General features: G+C 46.7%; 1 protein-coding gene across 2 annotated transcripts; it reads left to right on the top strand.

Moving 5' to 3' along the window:
* The first annotated feature begins 1,636 nt into the window (after positions 1-1,636).
* Positions 1,637-9,872, top strand: WBP2 (WW domain binding protein 2). 2 transcript variants are annotated; one of them, XM_069799057.1, is made up of 8 exons: positions 1,637-1,765; positions 3,567-3,675; positions 4,229-4,364; positions 5,948-6,040; positions 6,343-6,459; positions 6,686-6,808; positions 7,968-8,044; positions 8,222-9,872. In XM_069799057.1, the coding sequence occupies exons 1-8, from the start codon at positions 1,707-1,709 to the stop codon at positions 8,273-8,275; spliced, it is 768 nt and encodes a 255-aa protein (XP_069655158.1). In that variant the 5' UTR covers positions 1,637-1,706; the 3' UTR covers positions 8,276-9,872. The 2 variants fall into 2 exon arrangements, with proteins under 2 accessions (XP_069655158.1, XP_069655159.1); XM_069799058.1 differs by having other exon boundaries at positions 1,652-1,770.
* The last annotated feature ends 6,988 nt before the right edge of the window (positions 9,873-16,860 follow it).

A 16,860-nucleotide genomic window follows, 5' to 3' on the forward strand; every position in this document is an offset into this window, starting at 1 on the left:
GAAAAAGCGGATATGAAAAGCACAAACTTGCTCTTTTCTTGCCAAGAACCATACAGATTATGTCACTGCATTTATTTAAATCTGGTTTCCATTATTTCGTTTTTCTGCTTTTCCCCCCACCCCCCATCTGGTTCTCAGGCATTCAGACAGGGCTGGGCTGCAAATCCTGCAGGAAAAAGCTCAAATCCATATAAAAAGATACTGTTTAGGATAATATATGCTCTTAATATATAGTCGTATATTATTCATATACAGTTGTCAGTTATTGCTATGAGGAGCCCTTTGAAACAGCTGATCAGTTTTGCAGGGCTCCTATTTTTAATGAAATTACGCAATCGTTAATTTTTTAAGAGTTCCTCCTGCTTGTGCCCCTGGAGGCAGGAGATTAGACCCTTACTGTAGCTCTGCAAACGCCGCAGATATTTTCCTGCTCCCAGATTCCATCCCTCCTTCCAGACAGACAGGGTCCTGACTTGTTTATAGGGTGACTGGTTAGTCCTTCCAGTTTTAACACTCTCCGATGTAAAGGGGTAATTTTAGGATGTGATTGATTCCAGCATGGAGAGCAGCCAGTATCAGGCTCAAAAATCCATTTGCAAGTGTATGAAACATGAAGCACGCATCAAACGTGAATTACAAAATTGTTGGAAATGGAGTAAGCATCTTCGCTGTTTAAGGGGCTAAGACTCATTTTATGTGCAGTACCACCAGGTATGTGGGATGATTTTTATTCTACTTTACCAAACATCTGAATTCTGCCCTGCCCACCTCCTGAAAGCCCAATTTTCTCTCCATTTCACTTAATTCTGGGGTTTTCCCTGGGAGATCCTGCCAAACAGCGTTAAAATCACTTGTGGTTGCATGGGATGTGCAAACAGCCCCTTCTTGCGTGCTAAACTGGACAGCCTCCTAGGGAAAATGTTTTACCCGCTAGTGAGCCAGCCAGGAAATGTCTTCAGGATAAAAAATGAGGTGCAAACAGCAGCAAAATACAGCATTTTAAAACAAAACATTGATTTGAACACCGTCGGGGTGCTCGGTGAACTTCCACCCATGAAGCGCCGCTATGCTGGACCACCCTTGCGAGCAGAAAAGCCAGAAAAACTGCTGCCAAGATCAGGCAGACTCTAAATAACTTAAATCATTTTATTATATATGGTCAGCAGGACATGTAATGGGATGATTAATGGGTCTATAAACACACAAGAGAGCTCTCCCGAAAAGGAGACTGGCTCTTTGGATTACACCTACACTTATGTATTAGAAAATTGAGGAAGCTTAATAAAACCTAAGCTGGCTTGAGCTCAGTAAATTAATATTGATTATAAATCGTGGGGGGGGAGCAGCAGGGGCTGGAGGCTGTGGGTCTCCTCAGGGATAGCAGGTCCCAACCGCGGCTGGGCCTGCTGCCCTTGGGCTTGGGGGGGGCAATGGAGGTGGTGAGTGAGGGCTGGGGAGCCAGCTTGGGGCTGAGCGGGGTTGGAAGTACCCCTCAAACCGGGCAGTCCCCGGGCCGCCCGCCGGCCGCCATGACACCCCCCTCCCCTCCTCAGCAGCCGGAGGCGGACTACAACTCCCAGCATGCACCGCGCCCCCCGCCCCGTCATGCCTCTCTCCCTCCGTGACGTAAAGAGCCCGTCTCCCGCGCAGGCGCAGAGTGGGTTCGGCGCTGTGAGGAGGAGGTGGAGGTGGCGGCGGCGACGGCCATGGCGCTCAACAGGAACCACTCGGAGGGCGGCGGCGTCATCGTTAACAACAGCGAGAAGTGAGGTGCCATCCCCTTCTCCTCTCCTCCGGCCGCAGTCGCCGGGGGGGATAGCGGGAAGCTGTTTTTCATCCACCCACCCCGCCCCCCGCCTTTCTTCCCCCTCAGGGGGAGCGGTTGTGGGGGTGTGGGGTGGATTCACCCTCTCGGTGCCGGCGTGGTTGGGCTCATCCTCCCCTCTTTTCCCTACGGGGGTAGGGCCTGTATGTAGCCCCCTAGGCCTCCCCGGGGGGGAGTTCTGCTGGGCCTCACCCGCGGCCCCCCCCACCCCGCTCCCCTCCGCAGCCTGCCTGCTCCCCCCTTTCCCCGGCTTGGCTCTCACTGCTCTTCCCAGCCTCTCCCCCGAGTGCTCAGTGAGAGCTGGCAGAGCTCAGTCCCCAGCCAGGTGATTCTGGCCTGGACCCAAGCCTCACCCCTCTCTCGCCACCCGGTACTGCGGAAGAGCTCGGATGCTGCACCTGCAGTGTGCCTCTGTTCAAGAGCTGCCGGCTTGGGAAGCGCTAGGCAGCCTGCCCGCTTTGGTTTGCTGGGTTCCTTGCGCACACACCCCCTCCGTGTGTTCGGGAAGGAGCAACAGTGTTGGGGAAAAGGTGCTGGGATATAACCATGGAAACAGAAAGCCTCCACAGAGCTGCCTCTGTCTGCATGGCAATGGGCTGTCCTCACCCTCTGTGTCTGCCAGTGTGCTTTGGTTCTGACGTGGCAGTTGCCTGCTTCTGGGACAAATGAGTAGTTTATTCTTCAGGGCTTCTTTCTGTGAGGCCAGTTAGACATTGGTGTAGGAATCCTGCACCTGACTTCCATTTGGGTTGTGACCCTTCTTAGAAGAACTTAGTAAGATCAACTCTGGGGCTTAAATTTGCATTCACTGAAACAAACAACTGTGGTAGCTTAACGTGTTACTGTTCCCAGTTGTCAGCCTGCCTTGGATCAGGGGTTACCTCTCATGCGGCAGCCCAGGCTGCTTGTGGTGGTTGATTCAGCTGATACGCTGTAGCCTGAACAGAGCTGCTGGCTCCCATGGCCTTACGGAGCTTTTGCTGGAGGGACAGGCATTTGCTGGGAGAAGGCAAAGGCAAGTGACTGAGGATGGTAATGCATAAGCTGCCAAAGATAAGGGTGGTGGAGGTTTCTCCAGCTTTAGGGATTAGAGTCCCTAATGTGGATGCTGTTATGTTAATACAACTTACCTGCTGTATCCATGCAAGGGTATTGCACTGGTTTTAATCAGGTCAGTTTCAAATTGAGAATTAAGGAGTCAGTGCAGACAACGTGGGTTAATGAAGTCTAGTGGCAAGAAAGGGGAGTTCCTCTTGATCGTGTTTTTGTGACAGAGATGCTTAAGCTGCGGTTAGACCATCAACAGCCATGTTGCATAAGCCAGCCTGAGCAGTTCCTGCTTCAGCAGTCCTTCCTCTGTTGTGTTACTTGTGGTGAACCAAATTAGGGAACTGATCCAGCAGAAATACAACACAACTTAAAAAAAAAAAATATATATATATATATGTCTTGAGATCTTGATCAGTTCAATTGACTAGATTCACTGCCTCGCTATGCAGACAGCTATAGCTGTGCCAGCACACTGAGGAGGGAACACAAGGCTGAGAACAAGCAGCCAGTACTACTTAAGTTGCTACTGCCAACAAAAAAAAAAAATGCAAGCCAGACTGATTTTGTCTGCTGAGCACTGGCCTGAGGTTAAAGGCAGTTTCGGTAGGTCAGTAAACTTATATGCATATTGCACTGCTGCCTTGAGCTGTAACACTGTAACGCCGTGTCTCCTCTCTCATCTTGTTTGCAGCGTTTTGATGACCTATGATCATGTAGAAATTACCTTCAGTGATATTGAACCTATGCCAGATGCCTTCAAAGGGACCAAGAAAGGGAGTGTTTTCTTGACTCCCTACCGAGTAAGTAGTAAAAGGCTTTATGTTGTGTAAGGAGATAAGGGCTCTTTGCGATTCTGTATTTAAATGTCCTCAATGCATGAAAGTCAGGATAATCTACTATCCCTTGAAGTATGGCTCATCCTCTCCCTCTGGGGAGCATTATGAATTCATTGCATATCCTATCTATTTGTCAAAAGATAATAAATCTGATTAGTTCTTATACAGGCAGCTGTTTAGTCCATCAGGCATCTTCAAGATTGGAAATTAGCAATGGTCTGGAAATGCGGAATGCAACAGCACAGCTACTAAATTATAGCTGTGTGGAGCAGTGAGTTCTCTGGAAGCTGGAAGGAGTATTATCTGAGCAAGAGTAGTCTTTCTGGAAGGCTTTATTGCCTTGAGGCTTCAGTTTACCCTTGTGGCTGTTCTGTGTAGCTTTTGGCTTGCAGAACTGATGAGGAGCTTCAGATGTGGGAGGGAGTTTCAGTCCATCAAAAAGTCTCTTCAGATAATAAATCGGGGCTGTGTTTCCTGTTTGTTTTAAATACTCTTTGTAATGTTATTTTCTTTTTAGGTTATCTTTGTATCAAAAGGAAAGGATGCTATGCAGTCTTTTGTGATGCCCTTTTATTTGTTGAAAGATTGCGAGATTAAGCAGCCTGTCTTTGGAGCGAATTATATTAAGGGTACAGTGAAAGCAGAGGCAGGAGGTACGTATAGAACAGATGTATATGCTGTATCTTAGTTCAGCTACACAATTCATAGCAAAGTATCCAGTGTAACTGAAACTGGATGCTGACCAAATGGGTTTTTACAGTACTGCTAAAATGTGTGTGTTTCTTTGAAACTAGCAGCTAAAAATATTCCCCTTATCTGCTCCCTGTACAGTTACAATGAACAGATCTGTTCTGCAACCAGTCTCATTCCTGCCCTCTGTGCAAAACACTACGTTCAATCAGCCAAGTGATCTCACTGAGTAAACATCAGAGCAGAGTCAGCAAGAGCGAGGATGTCATTTTGCTTTGGTCCGTTGGGGTTACCTGTTAATTCTGCATCCAAGTCCTCCTATGCCAAAGACTTGTGATCCTTTCTGGATCTGTTTGGGTTTTCGGGTGCAGATCTCCAGAGCGCTGTTCTCCATCATCAGTTTCTTATGCAATTCAAGGAAAGGCATGCTATTGCTATAGTGCATCTTAGCAGTAAAAATGACACTTGGAAGAAAGTGGACTGTCTAGAAATTAGGGAATCTTCAAGGGGTGGTTTCATATTATGTTTGATGAGAAGATTGTGGTAGACATTTTCAAGAATAATTTTTTTTAGTCACTATTTTATGCTTCCCCTTCTTACCAAAGGTACATAGTTCAGTAAACTTTCATCCCCAGCTTGATTTAGTCTAGTTGTGGCACTGAAATCACAGTGCAGTGCTTAGGAGACTTCAGTCTGTAATCCTGAAGTCAGCATTGTGGCTTCTGTGTGGGAGCAAAGTGGGACCATCCAGTGTGAGAGGAAGCCTGAGCAGTAATGACAAGCTCTGTAAACTGTATGAAGGGCAAATGGCTTTAGCTAGATCTTTGTGAATTTTCCCCAGAGGCTATCTTTTTTAATGAGGATGTTGCTTTAACAGCCATGAGAGTCTGTTTTAGCTCAAAAGGCTCTTTAATCTGCATGTCCCTGTTTCAGCACTGACACAGCTTCTGCTTTGATGCATTGTTGGGACTCTGGGCTGTGCATGTTTTTCTTTTTTAGTCTGTAATATGAGATGTCACTAATTTATTTTTTTTTATTATTATTATCCTGACTTGAAATATCTTCCATAGACTCTAATGGATTTATGCGGACCATGTTTTTCATTAAGCTCTTTCCTTCATTGGGCACTCAAACTCCCAACTAATTTATAGCTGACAGTTAGGTGTAGTTGCAAAGGCTTTTTAGCAAACGGGATTAACAAAATCCCTGTCTTCTGCACTAATCTTATACAAAGCTAGAGCAAATCCAGTGCTTCTGATAGCTTGGTCTGTCGGCAGCTGGTGTGGTAACAGGCACAACTTTAGAAAGCTTTTGAAGGTCTCCCTCACTGGTGTTTCTTCAGGTGTCTCTTGACCTGAAAATACCCCAATGTGAATTTTTATGATAATAGGGTAATTCTGCCACTTTATCTGCATTTTTTTTTTTTGTGGATTTTTGGGATAAGCTCTTTAAAGAATTATATGCAGGGCATCTGTAGATAACGCATGGAAGCTAAACAGCATCAAAACAGCTTCTTGCTTCTGGATTCTGTTTTTCCTCCTTGCAGGCGGCTGGGAGGGATCTGCCACATTCAAGATGACCTTTTCAGCTGGAGGCGCTATCGAGTTTGGGCAGCGTATGCTGCAGGTGGCATCACAAGGTACAGGAGTCTGGTGCTGTCTGCCAGACAGTTTTGTGATTTCTGGAGGCCTTGCCTTCATCTTGCAGCAAGGGCAGTTTTAGGTTGCAGCAGGTTGGATTCAAATCCATGTGAGTTTCAGGCTGTATCTGGAACTTGCTTGCTTTAAAAAGTACTTTTTTCACATCCAGTGAACAGCAGATTTATTGGGGTGGAGCTTGTTTGTTTTCAGATAAGAACTCTTTAAGTTAGTTGAAGTTCTTGGCCTGCATATGATGCAGGCTTGATGTTTTGATGAGGTTAACTTATCTTTACTTCTCCAGTCTCCAGAGGTGAAATACCCAATGGAGCTTACGGCTATTCCTATATGCCAAATGGATCCTATGCTTTCGCACCAGCTGCAGCTAATGGGGGCTATCCATACCCACCACCTCCTCCTGGTAAGTCTGGGAATTGAGGATGGGGATTATTCCAGTTGGCAAGAGTTAAAATAGGTAAAAAGGGGAAGAAACACAAATTTTACATAGTCTTTTAGATTGGATCTGGTGCCTTGTGCAACTTTTGTTTCTGAGCTTAATTATATTTGCCTTTGGCTTCTTTTGGCTGTATACTGTGACCCACCCAAAGGAGTTAAGTCTTCTGCTGTGTTATTTCCTTTCCTGACAGAGTTCTATCCTGGTCCTCCTGTGGTGGATGGAGACATGGGTTACATGCAGCTTCCACCCCCACCGTACCCAGGGCCCATGGAACCCCCCGTCAGCGGTCCAGACCTGCCCACCACTCCTGCAGGTAAGCAGTGTGTTCAGGGGAATTAGTTCACAACGGTTTTGTTACCTGTGAAATGGACATTGTTTCTTGTCTGTTATCTCTTGGGGAACTTAGAGTCAACTTAGAGGTCCACTCAGAATTCAGAATTGTTTAGGAGAGGGATTAGGGAGCTCCCCTAATCTCCAGCCTTGTATATCCATCTCAGTCTGGAGGTCAGCCTGATTCTCTCCAGGGTAGATACCATTAGTGGATATTTTGCAGCTGGATTTATTCTTCTTGTGACAGAAAAAATATAGTTTGTGATTTTCCTGTTGTGGTAATCCTGCTCTGATAGATGAATAAAAAGGAATTGATGGTGAAATGTGTTTCTAGTCCGTTTCAGTTAGCAAATATGGCTTTGGTGATATTTGCTCCCCTTTCCCCCATTTCACTCTAACCTGATTACTTTGGCTTAAACAATATTGAACAGAGGAATAGATGATGGAAAGGAGCTGGGGAAATATAGTCTCATTTTCATTCATTTGGGATTTATCAAAATTATTTTGAACATGATCCTAAAAGGTCTGCATGTGGAGGGGGGAAAGAGCTTTTGCAGTTGGACACAACAATAAGTCTCTTGCAGGTAAGGATATTTGGATAAGGATTTAACTTCTCTCTTTGGTTTGAATAAACAACCAATCATCTTTGAATTATTATTTGGAAAGTGGCACTGACCCAGATGCTTGTACAAGATTTTTGTGTTCTGCAGAAATAGAGGATCTGGATTATCTTCATAAATTACTATCTTTAAAGTATGAGTCCCCTGAGCTGCTATAAACTTGTGCTGATTTTTCTTTTGTCTTGTGTTTTCACTCCCAAGAAGGATGGCTTATTGACTGCCTTTTTAAGGGGTATTGTCTGTATTCAGGCAGAACAGCTGTTAGCATTTATTTGTTGGCTAACAGGCAAGTCCCAGGTGACATTTCCAAACTAAATCTTGGTCTGTTTCACTTCAGACTTGACAATCCTGTGGCAACTGGAAGAGATAATGCACAATTGTGTTGTAGCTATTTTGCAACTCAGCATTGGTCAAATAGTGCTCTGTTAGTAACACTTGATGGCCAGGAATATGTGGAGTTTTTGTTTGATTGTAGAAGTTCTCTGTGTGTCACCAAATCTGTAACTTCTCTTTCTGTGACAGCTGAAGCGAAGGCTGCTGAAGCCGCTGCCAGTGCTTACTACAGCCCAGTCAATCCACATAACGTCTATATGCCCACGGTAAGTTCCTGTATTGTCTTTGTTTGCAATGTGAGCCCAAGAGGGTATTTAGCCATTCTCTTTCTCAGTGACACAGCAAAGCTTGTCTGAATTGATTTTGGTGTTTCGTGTTTTGGGGTTTTTGGGTGTGTTTTTTCTTAGCCATGAATTGATGTTCTCTTATTGTCTTTATTTCAGGACCAGCCACCTCCTCCTCCATACTTCCCACCAGAGGACAAGAAAAACCAATAAGCTAACGCAGAACTTCTCCACAACTCATTGCTTTCTTACTTCCCATTTTGGCAAAATCCTGGGGCATGGTCCATAGCACTGAGGAGTAGAGCCTTCCCCCAAGGCACATAGCTTTCATGGACTCTAGTGGTAGATAGAGCAGAGCAAGGGGAGAGATTTCAGCAGCCTGGGTTACCTGGTAGAGCTCTGAGGGTTTGCTGTCCTACCGCAGTATTCCCTTCTCCCTGTGTGCGGCTTCACTAGAACTGGAGGTTCTCTTAATCTGTGATTGTTTCAGTTACGTCTGTTTCTTTTGATACTTAAATTATACCTCTTTGGAGTAATCAGCTGCTCCAAACAGCCAATTAACATGCTCATAATGTGGAAACAAGGCTTTTGGGGATGGGGTGGAGGGTGTCTTGAATTTACCTTAGTGTGCAGCCGAGAGCATCTCTGGACACAGGGGTGTCTCTGGGTATTCCTCTCAACCCAGAGTATCACATCCAACTTTTCCCTCTGCTACTGAGAAAGGACTTCAAAGGGAACCTTTGGTATCGCAGAGGAAATAGATGCCTGTTACATTTTTCAGGTATCTATTAAACTTTCTTGGTCTTTTTAGCAAAGTCATTCCTTACAATTGTAGCAAATAATCCGGTAGCCCTCCAAATTTTCCTGCTGTGCACTGTGTATGATGATGCTGCCAAGCTTCCCTTAAGAAAACATACTATTTGCAGGGTTGATTAGTAGCATCTAACTAGTTATAGATCATATGGGAACACTAATTTTCTGTTGTCTCTTTTTTCCAGTTAGATATGTGGGCTTGAGATCACGAAGTCCCAAATATTCTCTTCGTAGTCTATAATGCACTTTTTTTTTCCTTTGCTGTAACCCAAGTTACACTTTTTGGCCAGTGAAGCATCTTACTGCTGTGATTTAACTGGTGAATTAATAGCTGATGGGGAGAAAATAGTTGCTGTACTTCTGACCTGGTAGCACTTGAGAGAATATGCAAAATGTTGGAATAAGCTGTTAGGTGCAACTGAGCTGCTCGTTTGAATGTTGTTTAATGCTGTTAGCATTCCTGGATCAGCTGTGAATTTATTTCCCGGTGTCTTGTACGTGGGCTCCTTGGACTGAAGGTTAAAGTGTTTTCCTTCCGCAGCATTGATTCATTGATCTCATTAGCAACAACTCTAGTATGCAGAACCTCTGCAGGACTGATCAGAATCCAGGTCGGAAAAGATTGCATTGTACAAAGCTTTGCACAAATCAGACTTTACTGACTTCTGTCAGCTGTGAGAGAGGAAATCCTTCCCAGCAAGTGTGAAGAAAGATCGTGTGCTAGGAAACTGCTGAGACTTGCTGCATGCAGCCTGCTTGGAGAGAAAAAAGGTCCATCTCCTTGTTTTCTTTTTGTTTGAGTCTAGCTGATTAATCAAATTGCTACTGTCTGTGCACTGACTTTTCTAGAATTGCTACTGCAGTGATGTAAAGAAATGGTTATTTAAAAAAAATATTTATTTTGAAAATGTTTGATTAATATATTAATGTGAAATGACTTTTGAATGCAGATTTGTTTTGCCAAGACTGAAGTAAAGAGAAATCAGCTCAAAACTTAGTGTGCATTTGTCTGTGTGTGAGTGGGCAAACTTGATGGTGACTTAGCTTTGGGTGGGGAGAGAGAATTAAACAGCAAAATCACTTGGATTTTGTTCTTGACTAGTCATTGATGACATCAGTTGCTTGATTTCTCTTGACTGACTTTGAAATGATGACTCTTGACTGAAATGAAAATAAGATGTTAAAATCTCCTAACAAACACCCATTTTGCAATTCCTGTTGTAAACCAGTGAGGCGGCTGCTTAACACTTTACCCAGATGTGTTACCCAGATGGTTTTTCCAGACCAATTGCCCATGTAAAAGTTGTAACCTATTGCTAGAAGTAGTTGAGGGACACAGCATAGTTGTTGCTTCTAAAATATGTCTCTAATTAGAAGCAATCCATAATTTTATCTTTTTTTTTTGTGTGCTGAGATACCTAGGCAGTTCTGCTCAGTTAGGTCTGAACTCTCTAAGGTGGTGTGGTCAACCTGGTAGCTAGCTCTTCTCCATGGAAAAGTGGGGAGTTGTTACTCCAGCAGCATGTAGTGCTCCTCCTGGATGTGCTCCAGCAGCAGCGTGAGAGCTGTTACTCCTTGTGTGTGAGCAGCATTAGGTGTGTCAGTGTAGTTTGGCAGCGCAGGAGAGGAGGAGTTCCACGTGGGATCTGGTCCTGTGGTTACTGAGATTGGGTGAGTCCCTCTGGTTTGCGCTGACATGTGTCAAACAGAAGTTACTCAGAATCTACTCTACAGGTAACATCCAAACCTTGCTTGGCTTCATTCCTCTTCCCAGTTGCCACTAGCTGCCTTAATTCTTTTGAACTCCCTGATAACTGGGGTGGACATCTTCCAGATTCTGTTCTACATCACTTTTGAGTCTCGCATCCTCCCACATGGCAGCTTTACTGCATTTTAAGGCTGGCTGAGCCACTTGGGTTTGTTTTCTGCAGCAAGAGGTGGGTGGAGAAGGAAAGCATTAAGAGATAAAATGTTACAGCCTAGTAAGAACCTAATAAATCCTGTTTTGTGAATTAAATTACTTCAGATGGAGGTTTCCTGAATCACATTGGTCCAAGTGTAAGATGCTGCCGAAACCTCTCTGTACTCTTCTGCTTTAAAATGGCTCCCTCCTAGTTACCCTCTACTCCAGGATAAATAATCCTAGAAAACAGACTGCATGAAGTTTCCAGGTTTCTTGCCCAGCACCACTCACTGTGCAGCTCTTATGCCAACAATCAGCACAAACCCATGAGGGTTTTTTTAAAATCTTTCCTCAACTGAGTGTGCTTGAGAGGAGAAACATTTAGATATCTGCTCTGTTGAGAACTTGACTCCATGGTTCAAGATAACTGTCTCTTACGCTAGTGTGGACAAGTGGTAAGATTTGCAGCGAGACCATGAGGTTTGCTGCCTGGAAAAAGGAAAATATGTTGAGAGGATGAGTCAGGCTGGAATAAGTGAAATGTTCCTCTCCTCGACATGGGTATTAGCGAGCTAAATCAGCAGCTTTTGAGCTGCGAGCTTTTTACAATGGTTTGTTGGTGAATGTCTCAGTCTCTCCAGGCTTGAGCTTGGCATGGTCTATGGGGAGGCGAGAAGGAGCGAGCCAAAATAGAGACTGATTGTGGTGGTCTTGGTGTGCTTGGAGCACGCTGATGAGAAGTGAAACACATTTTGGGAATGCTGAAGCTGTGGGGCCAAAAAGGCTGGGCAAGTCACAGAGTCAGCAAGGCTCACACAGGTATTCGGTTGAGTAGAGCAGCACAATTCAGGAGGGTGCAGATTTTGGCCAGAATCCCTGCCTCGCTTGTTAAAACTTGAAAACCCAGATTTGGCTTAGATACTCAGCACTCACTGCCATCTCCCTGATGGGAACCAGGACCTGTGCTCTGCTTTGGAAAGGGCTTAGAGAGGGTGGAAGGGTCAGCTGGTCCTGCTGCCCATGTAGAAGATTTTAAATATTAAAGCAGGGAAATGCAATTGAAAGTCTGCTTCAGCTCTGGAAGTGGGGTGGGAGCAGGGCAGGGGGAAGTGTGCATTAATACATCTCCAGATCTGGTCCATGCTTGAATGAATGATTAATCAGCTATGCAGCAGAAAGGCTGTCATTTGAAAGCTAGATCGGTACCATTAAATTCCAATATTTGGATAGTGTTATACTACTGAAGAAAAAGAGGGGGTACAGGGAACAGTTAGTGTTGGATACAGTTAATCTTTTGGCATAGACAGATTTTCTAACTACTGTGTACAGTTCTGTCTTGATATGACTGAGGCTTTTCATATGAGAAGTCACCCAGTGCACCTTGTGCCTGCTTCCCCGCTCTGCATATGCGGCTATTTCCCTCCTTCACAGGAGTGTGGTGTAACTAGGTATTTCTAAAGTGCTTTGAGATCTTATGCAAAAAACTGTTAGTGCAGGAACTGCAGGTACTACTTACAGATTTCCTACTATCGGCCCTGAAATCTTTCTGGATATCCCTGGGGGCTGGGGAAGATCTTTACACTAGAAGGATGGGGCATGTGTGTGCTTGCCCAGGATTGCCTCCAGCCGAAGGAAGAGATCGAGCCCTCTTCCTCCTCCACACCATTCTGCCCAGATTTTACTTTGAGCACTCCTGCTTCATGTGACCTATTACCAAAAAAAAATTAAAACAAATAATTATTTTGCATTAATTCCTTTATCACTGGGGGGATGTGCTTAGCGCTCATGGGGATCGTGGTTAAGCCAGCTTGGCCAGTGCCTGCCTGCCCCATGTGTGTGTCTGTCTGTCCGTCTCTTCCTTTGGGGACTACGAGGACTCCCCGCTGCTCTCTGAGCAGTAGATGGGCAAATTGCATCTCTGCCGCGTGATGGACACCGTGATTTATGAGCTAGGGCTTGCAGCACCAGCTCCCTTCACAAGAACTGCTGGAGGTGGCAGGAGCCGTGGGACGAAGTTTGGACCCAATTGCTCACGGAGCAGGGCCAGCCCTTGCCAGTGAGCGGCTCGCGCTGGCCAATGCGGTCACATCACAGGCACCTCCAGCTGTAAATAATTGCCAGGTTGGTATTAGAACATGGGTTTTTGCTAAGACAGGCTGTGATCAAGAGGTGGTTTCAGGTTTAGAGCTGTACAAGTCAGCCCAAGTGACAAATGTGGGGGGTTTTTTGTGGGTTGGTATGAAATGCCTGGACATGTAGGGCAGAGATCTTCATTTTAGGCAGGGGTTCTCTTTGCAGCCATACCAGGTATTACTCACCCGTCTGCTCTCTTGCGTGAGTCAGCTCAAGGAGCTACCGTCATGAGACTGAACTGGAAACTGGTATTTCAGCACCCTCCTTGCTCAAGGGCCGTCGCTGTGCCACCGAGAGAGGCCACAACGGGATGTGAAGAGACCCACAAAACAGCGAGCAGGAGTGGAGACTCATACCCGCCAGCGGGGGCTGCTGGATCTCATGCCTCAGGGTCCAAACAGACTGGGATCCATCTCTGCTGTGTCGTCCTAGCCACCCATCTGCCATTTCCTACACATTTCCTACGGTCTCCGGATACTGGAGCAAAAGGTATCAGCTTGCACTCCATTTGCGAGCTCAGTTCAGCAGATCCCATCTTTCTAAACCTTTCCTTTCCCTTGCTCTGATTCAGTCTCTCCTCCTCCTCCATGTACTTTGCTCCGTAAAGGCTGGGCTGTGGCTGGGACACAGTCACTCTCCCTGCAGCACAGATCGGCTGCAGTGATATTGGTGTTTTGGTGTGTCTGTCTGGGATCTGCTGGTGGAGTTCAGCCCTGCCCTGCTGCCTCGTCCCATGGTCCAAGCGTGCAGCTCTGCAGAGTTTGGTGGGCGCCTCAGGGGACTTTGGTACACATGGGGGAAGAGATGGTGGTGGAAAAGCCAGGGAGGGACTGTTTTCATGCTGAAGCTGGTCAATAATTTGGCATGTGTGCTCCAGGATAGGCACTAAGGTGCTTAATATGCACCGTGGGGTATGCCTGGAACCCAGGTGTCAGCCCCAAATTTTTCTGCCTTCACAAGCATCTACCCTGGTCCCTGCTCAGCTCACGTGCGTGCTGTAGGTCCTGCTGCTCTGAACTCAGTGCCCCAAACAGCAGATGAAATGACCCTGACATTTGTGTCCCCCCCTTTCCTGTCCTGCCAGTGAGAGCTGCCGCTGCTCTGGCCCTGCAGTGAGGGGATGAGAAATCCAGTGGCCGACACTGAATTCATCTTGCTGGGAGAGGGAGGTGGATGAAATATTTGCTGCATAGACGTAGCACATGGCAGTGATGGAGAAAACGTTTTAAAGCTGTCACGGTGTGCCCCAAGCCAAAACGAATGGCATCCAGGTCAATACATGAATTTTGTGACCTCCTGAAGGACAAGGCAGGCTGCTGCCCGGGGGGGCTGTGCTTTCCCCCTGCCTTGTGCTGCCGTGCAGGGAGCCAGACGCAGCGTTTGAGCTGGGATGGTGCCCGGGCAGGTCAGCCCTGTGCTCTGGGTCCGGGGGGGATGGCATGGAAGCGGGGTCAGGGTGGGCAGGACACATCCTGCTTTCGCCTTTGGGACCCAGCCAGTTCCCTGGGGAGCTGGAGCAGTGGCCGGCAGAGCTTTGCATTGCAACGGTGTTTCCTCCAGAGGGGCTGAGGCTGGCCGGTGAAGCCCCCCCAAGGATGACCGGGGTGTTGACTGCCTCACGGGCAGCGCGGCCGGAGTCATCCTCACACGACCCCGCCATGGAGCCGGCAAGCCTCGCGCCCAACCCGTGCTCCTGCCCGGGGCTCCCAGAGGAACCACAGCTTTCACAACTGCCCTGCCCTGTGTGGGTGGCTGGAAGTCTCCTTTGCTCTTCCCAGAAGGATGGGGTTTTCCTTGATGTCCTTCTAAGATATCCGAAATGGGGGGTTGTGCGTCTTGCTTTTTGCTAGGTGCGTTCAAAGTGCTCGGGAGAGCCTGTGGAAGGAAAGACGTGGGGTTAGGGCAGAAATAACTGGAAGGCCCTGTAGTAGACAAGGAAGGGAACTGACCGACATCCCTCTTGGGTAGGAAATCGCTGGTCCCAGAGCACACAGCACAGCAGGTCCCCGGGGGGATGCCCTGTCCAGGCAGCCCCGAGAAGAGGGAGCAGGATTGTCCCTGATCTCATTTTGAAACCACCTTCCTCTCCTCCACACTGTGCTTTTACTGCACGCCTTGCCAAACTCTGGCAGGCACCGCCTGGTTCTGCAGAGTCATTGAACCCGTGTTTAAAAGGAGAAGTGAGGGAGGGACATGTTGAAATCAATTTTTTTGACTATTTGCTTGTTTCCAGCTGAGACACTGAGATAAGGGTGAGGGCAGGCTGCGGCTCCAGGATTATCAAGCCAAGAGGTAGGGAGATAAACTGCTGTTAATGCTTGCAGAGGGTCTTTTCATACCAGGTTTTCCTTTAAAGGGAAGATAAGATACACCTTTAAAGAGGATGATAATGCTTATTCTTTGGAGATATGGTCTCTCAGCAGCACCTATAACCCTGTGCATGAGTGAACTGTGGAATTTATTTATCCTAGGGGCAGCCTGTAACCCCACAGGGGTATAGCCCTGTAGCTTGTAAGGAAAAGGGTTTTCCTTTAGGATGAGTTGTTCTTAAAAGGAATGGAGGGGTTCACTCTATATTGTGCATATATATGGTATGTGCCCCTGGGTAGCTATTTTGGGGGGCAGCTTGATGTTGTGGGGAGGGAGGGCTATTTTATGGAATGTTGACCCACTCCCTTTGGAAATCAAAGTCCTTTTACAGTTTTCCTGACCTGGGATGGCTGGAATGTTTTGCAAGGTCCTGGCTAATTGTCTGCAGGTTTGGGGCATGGAGTTTATGGGGTTTGTATCTACTAATCAGAAATCGCTGCTAATTCTGGAGCTGCTTATAGGTCTTTTCTTATTGTTTCCTGGACAAGGAGTAATTTGAGGTGCAAATACAATGAGATATGTGAGCTCAGTGATTTTTGTCACTGGTATTTTGTGGAGCAGGTGACTGCTAGTAAAACCCAGGGGAAAAAAGGATATTTGCTGTTATTGAAACAGGATCACCCAGTAACTCTCCCTTTGCATACACAGAGGCTCAAAACCATGCGAGCCCTGCACAGAGACTGTTTATAAAGCCCATGCTGGCGTCTGATGGGGGATGTGTGCTGCCCACCCTGCCGGGCTGTGCCTGAGCATTTCCAGCCGGAGTTGCAAACCAGCCCCGAGCAATGCAGTGACCAGCTGGGGAACTTTCAGCGAAAGTCACTTTTGACAGACACTTCCACGCTGAAACTGAACTTTTCCTCTTTAAAGCCTGCAAAACCCCAGCACAGCCACTGGGTCCTGGCTGGAGAACGATTGCCTGATGTGTAGCAGTATTTATGATTGCACTGGATTTTATTTCTTCAGCATTATAAGGAGAAGGGAGGTAGATTTGAGGATTAACTAAACTCATAGCAGTTGTTCTCTCTGTGCTGGTTGAGGTAAGACACTTTTCCTTGACCCCTGTTATTTTTCATTGGCAAGAAACAGCAAAAGGTGTGAGCAGCTCAGGGGTGCTGTGTCCGCGTCCTGCCTTTATCTCTGTGGTTGCTCTTTGCTAAGCCAGATTTTGCTTTTGCAATCAAAGCTAAAAGCAAAGATGACAGCAATAATTTTCAAATACCATTGTGCACTTTACATCTCTACTTCCCACTTAGAACATTTTGCGTGGAGCACAGTGCTGATGTCCCAGATCAATACACAGCATTTGTGTGTGTCAAGGGAGAGGGATGCAGAATAGAAATCGGCTCCTCTGCTGTCCCCCTCCACCAGCAAGGGAGGAGATGCTTTTAAACTGTTTGTTGGCCCAAGGTGAAGCAAATGCTAGGCTAGTCAAAGTCAAGGCTGGGGCTACCAGAGCTGGGCAAACACCTCTGAGCATCTCTGCCAGCAAAGGGGACGGGAACCCTCACCAGGCATGGGGGCGACAAGGCGGCTCCACCGCCAAACTGGGGAGCGCAGGGGAAGTGATGCTGAAGCC

This window comes from Haliaeetus albicilla, chromosome 12 (genome assembly GCF_947461875.1).
Source record: "Haliaeetus albicilla chromosome 12, bHalAlb1.1, whole genome shotgun sequence".
NCBI lineage: Eukaryota > Metazoa > Chordata > Aves > Accipitriformes > Accipitridae > Haliaeetus > Haliaeetus albicilla.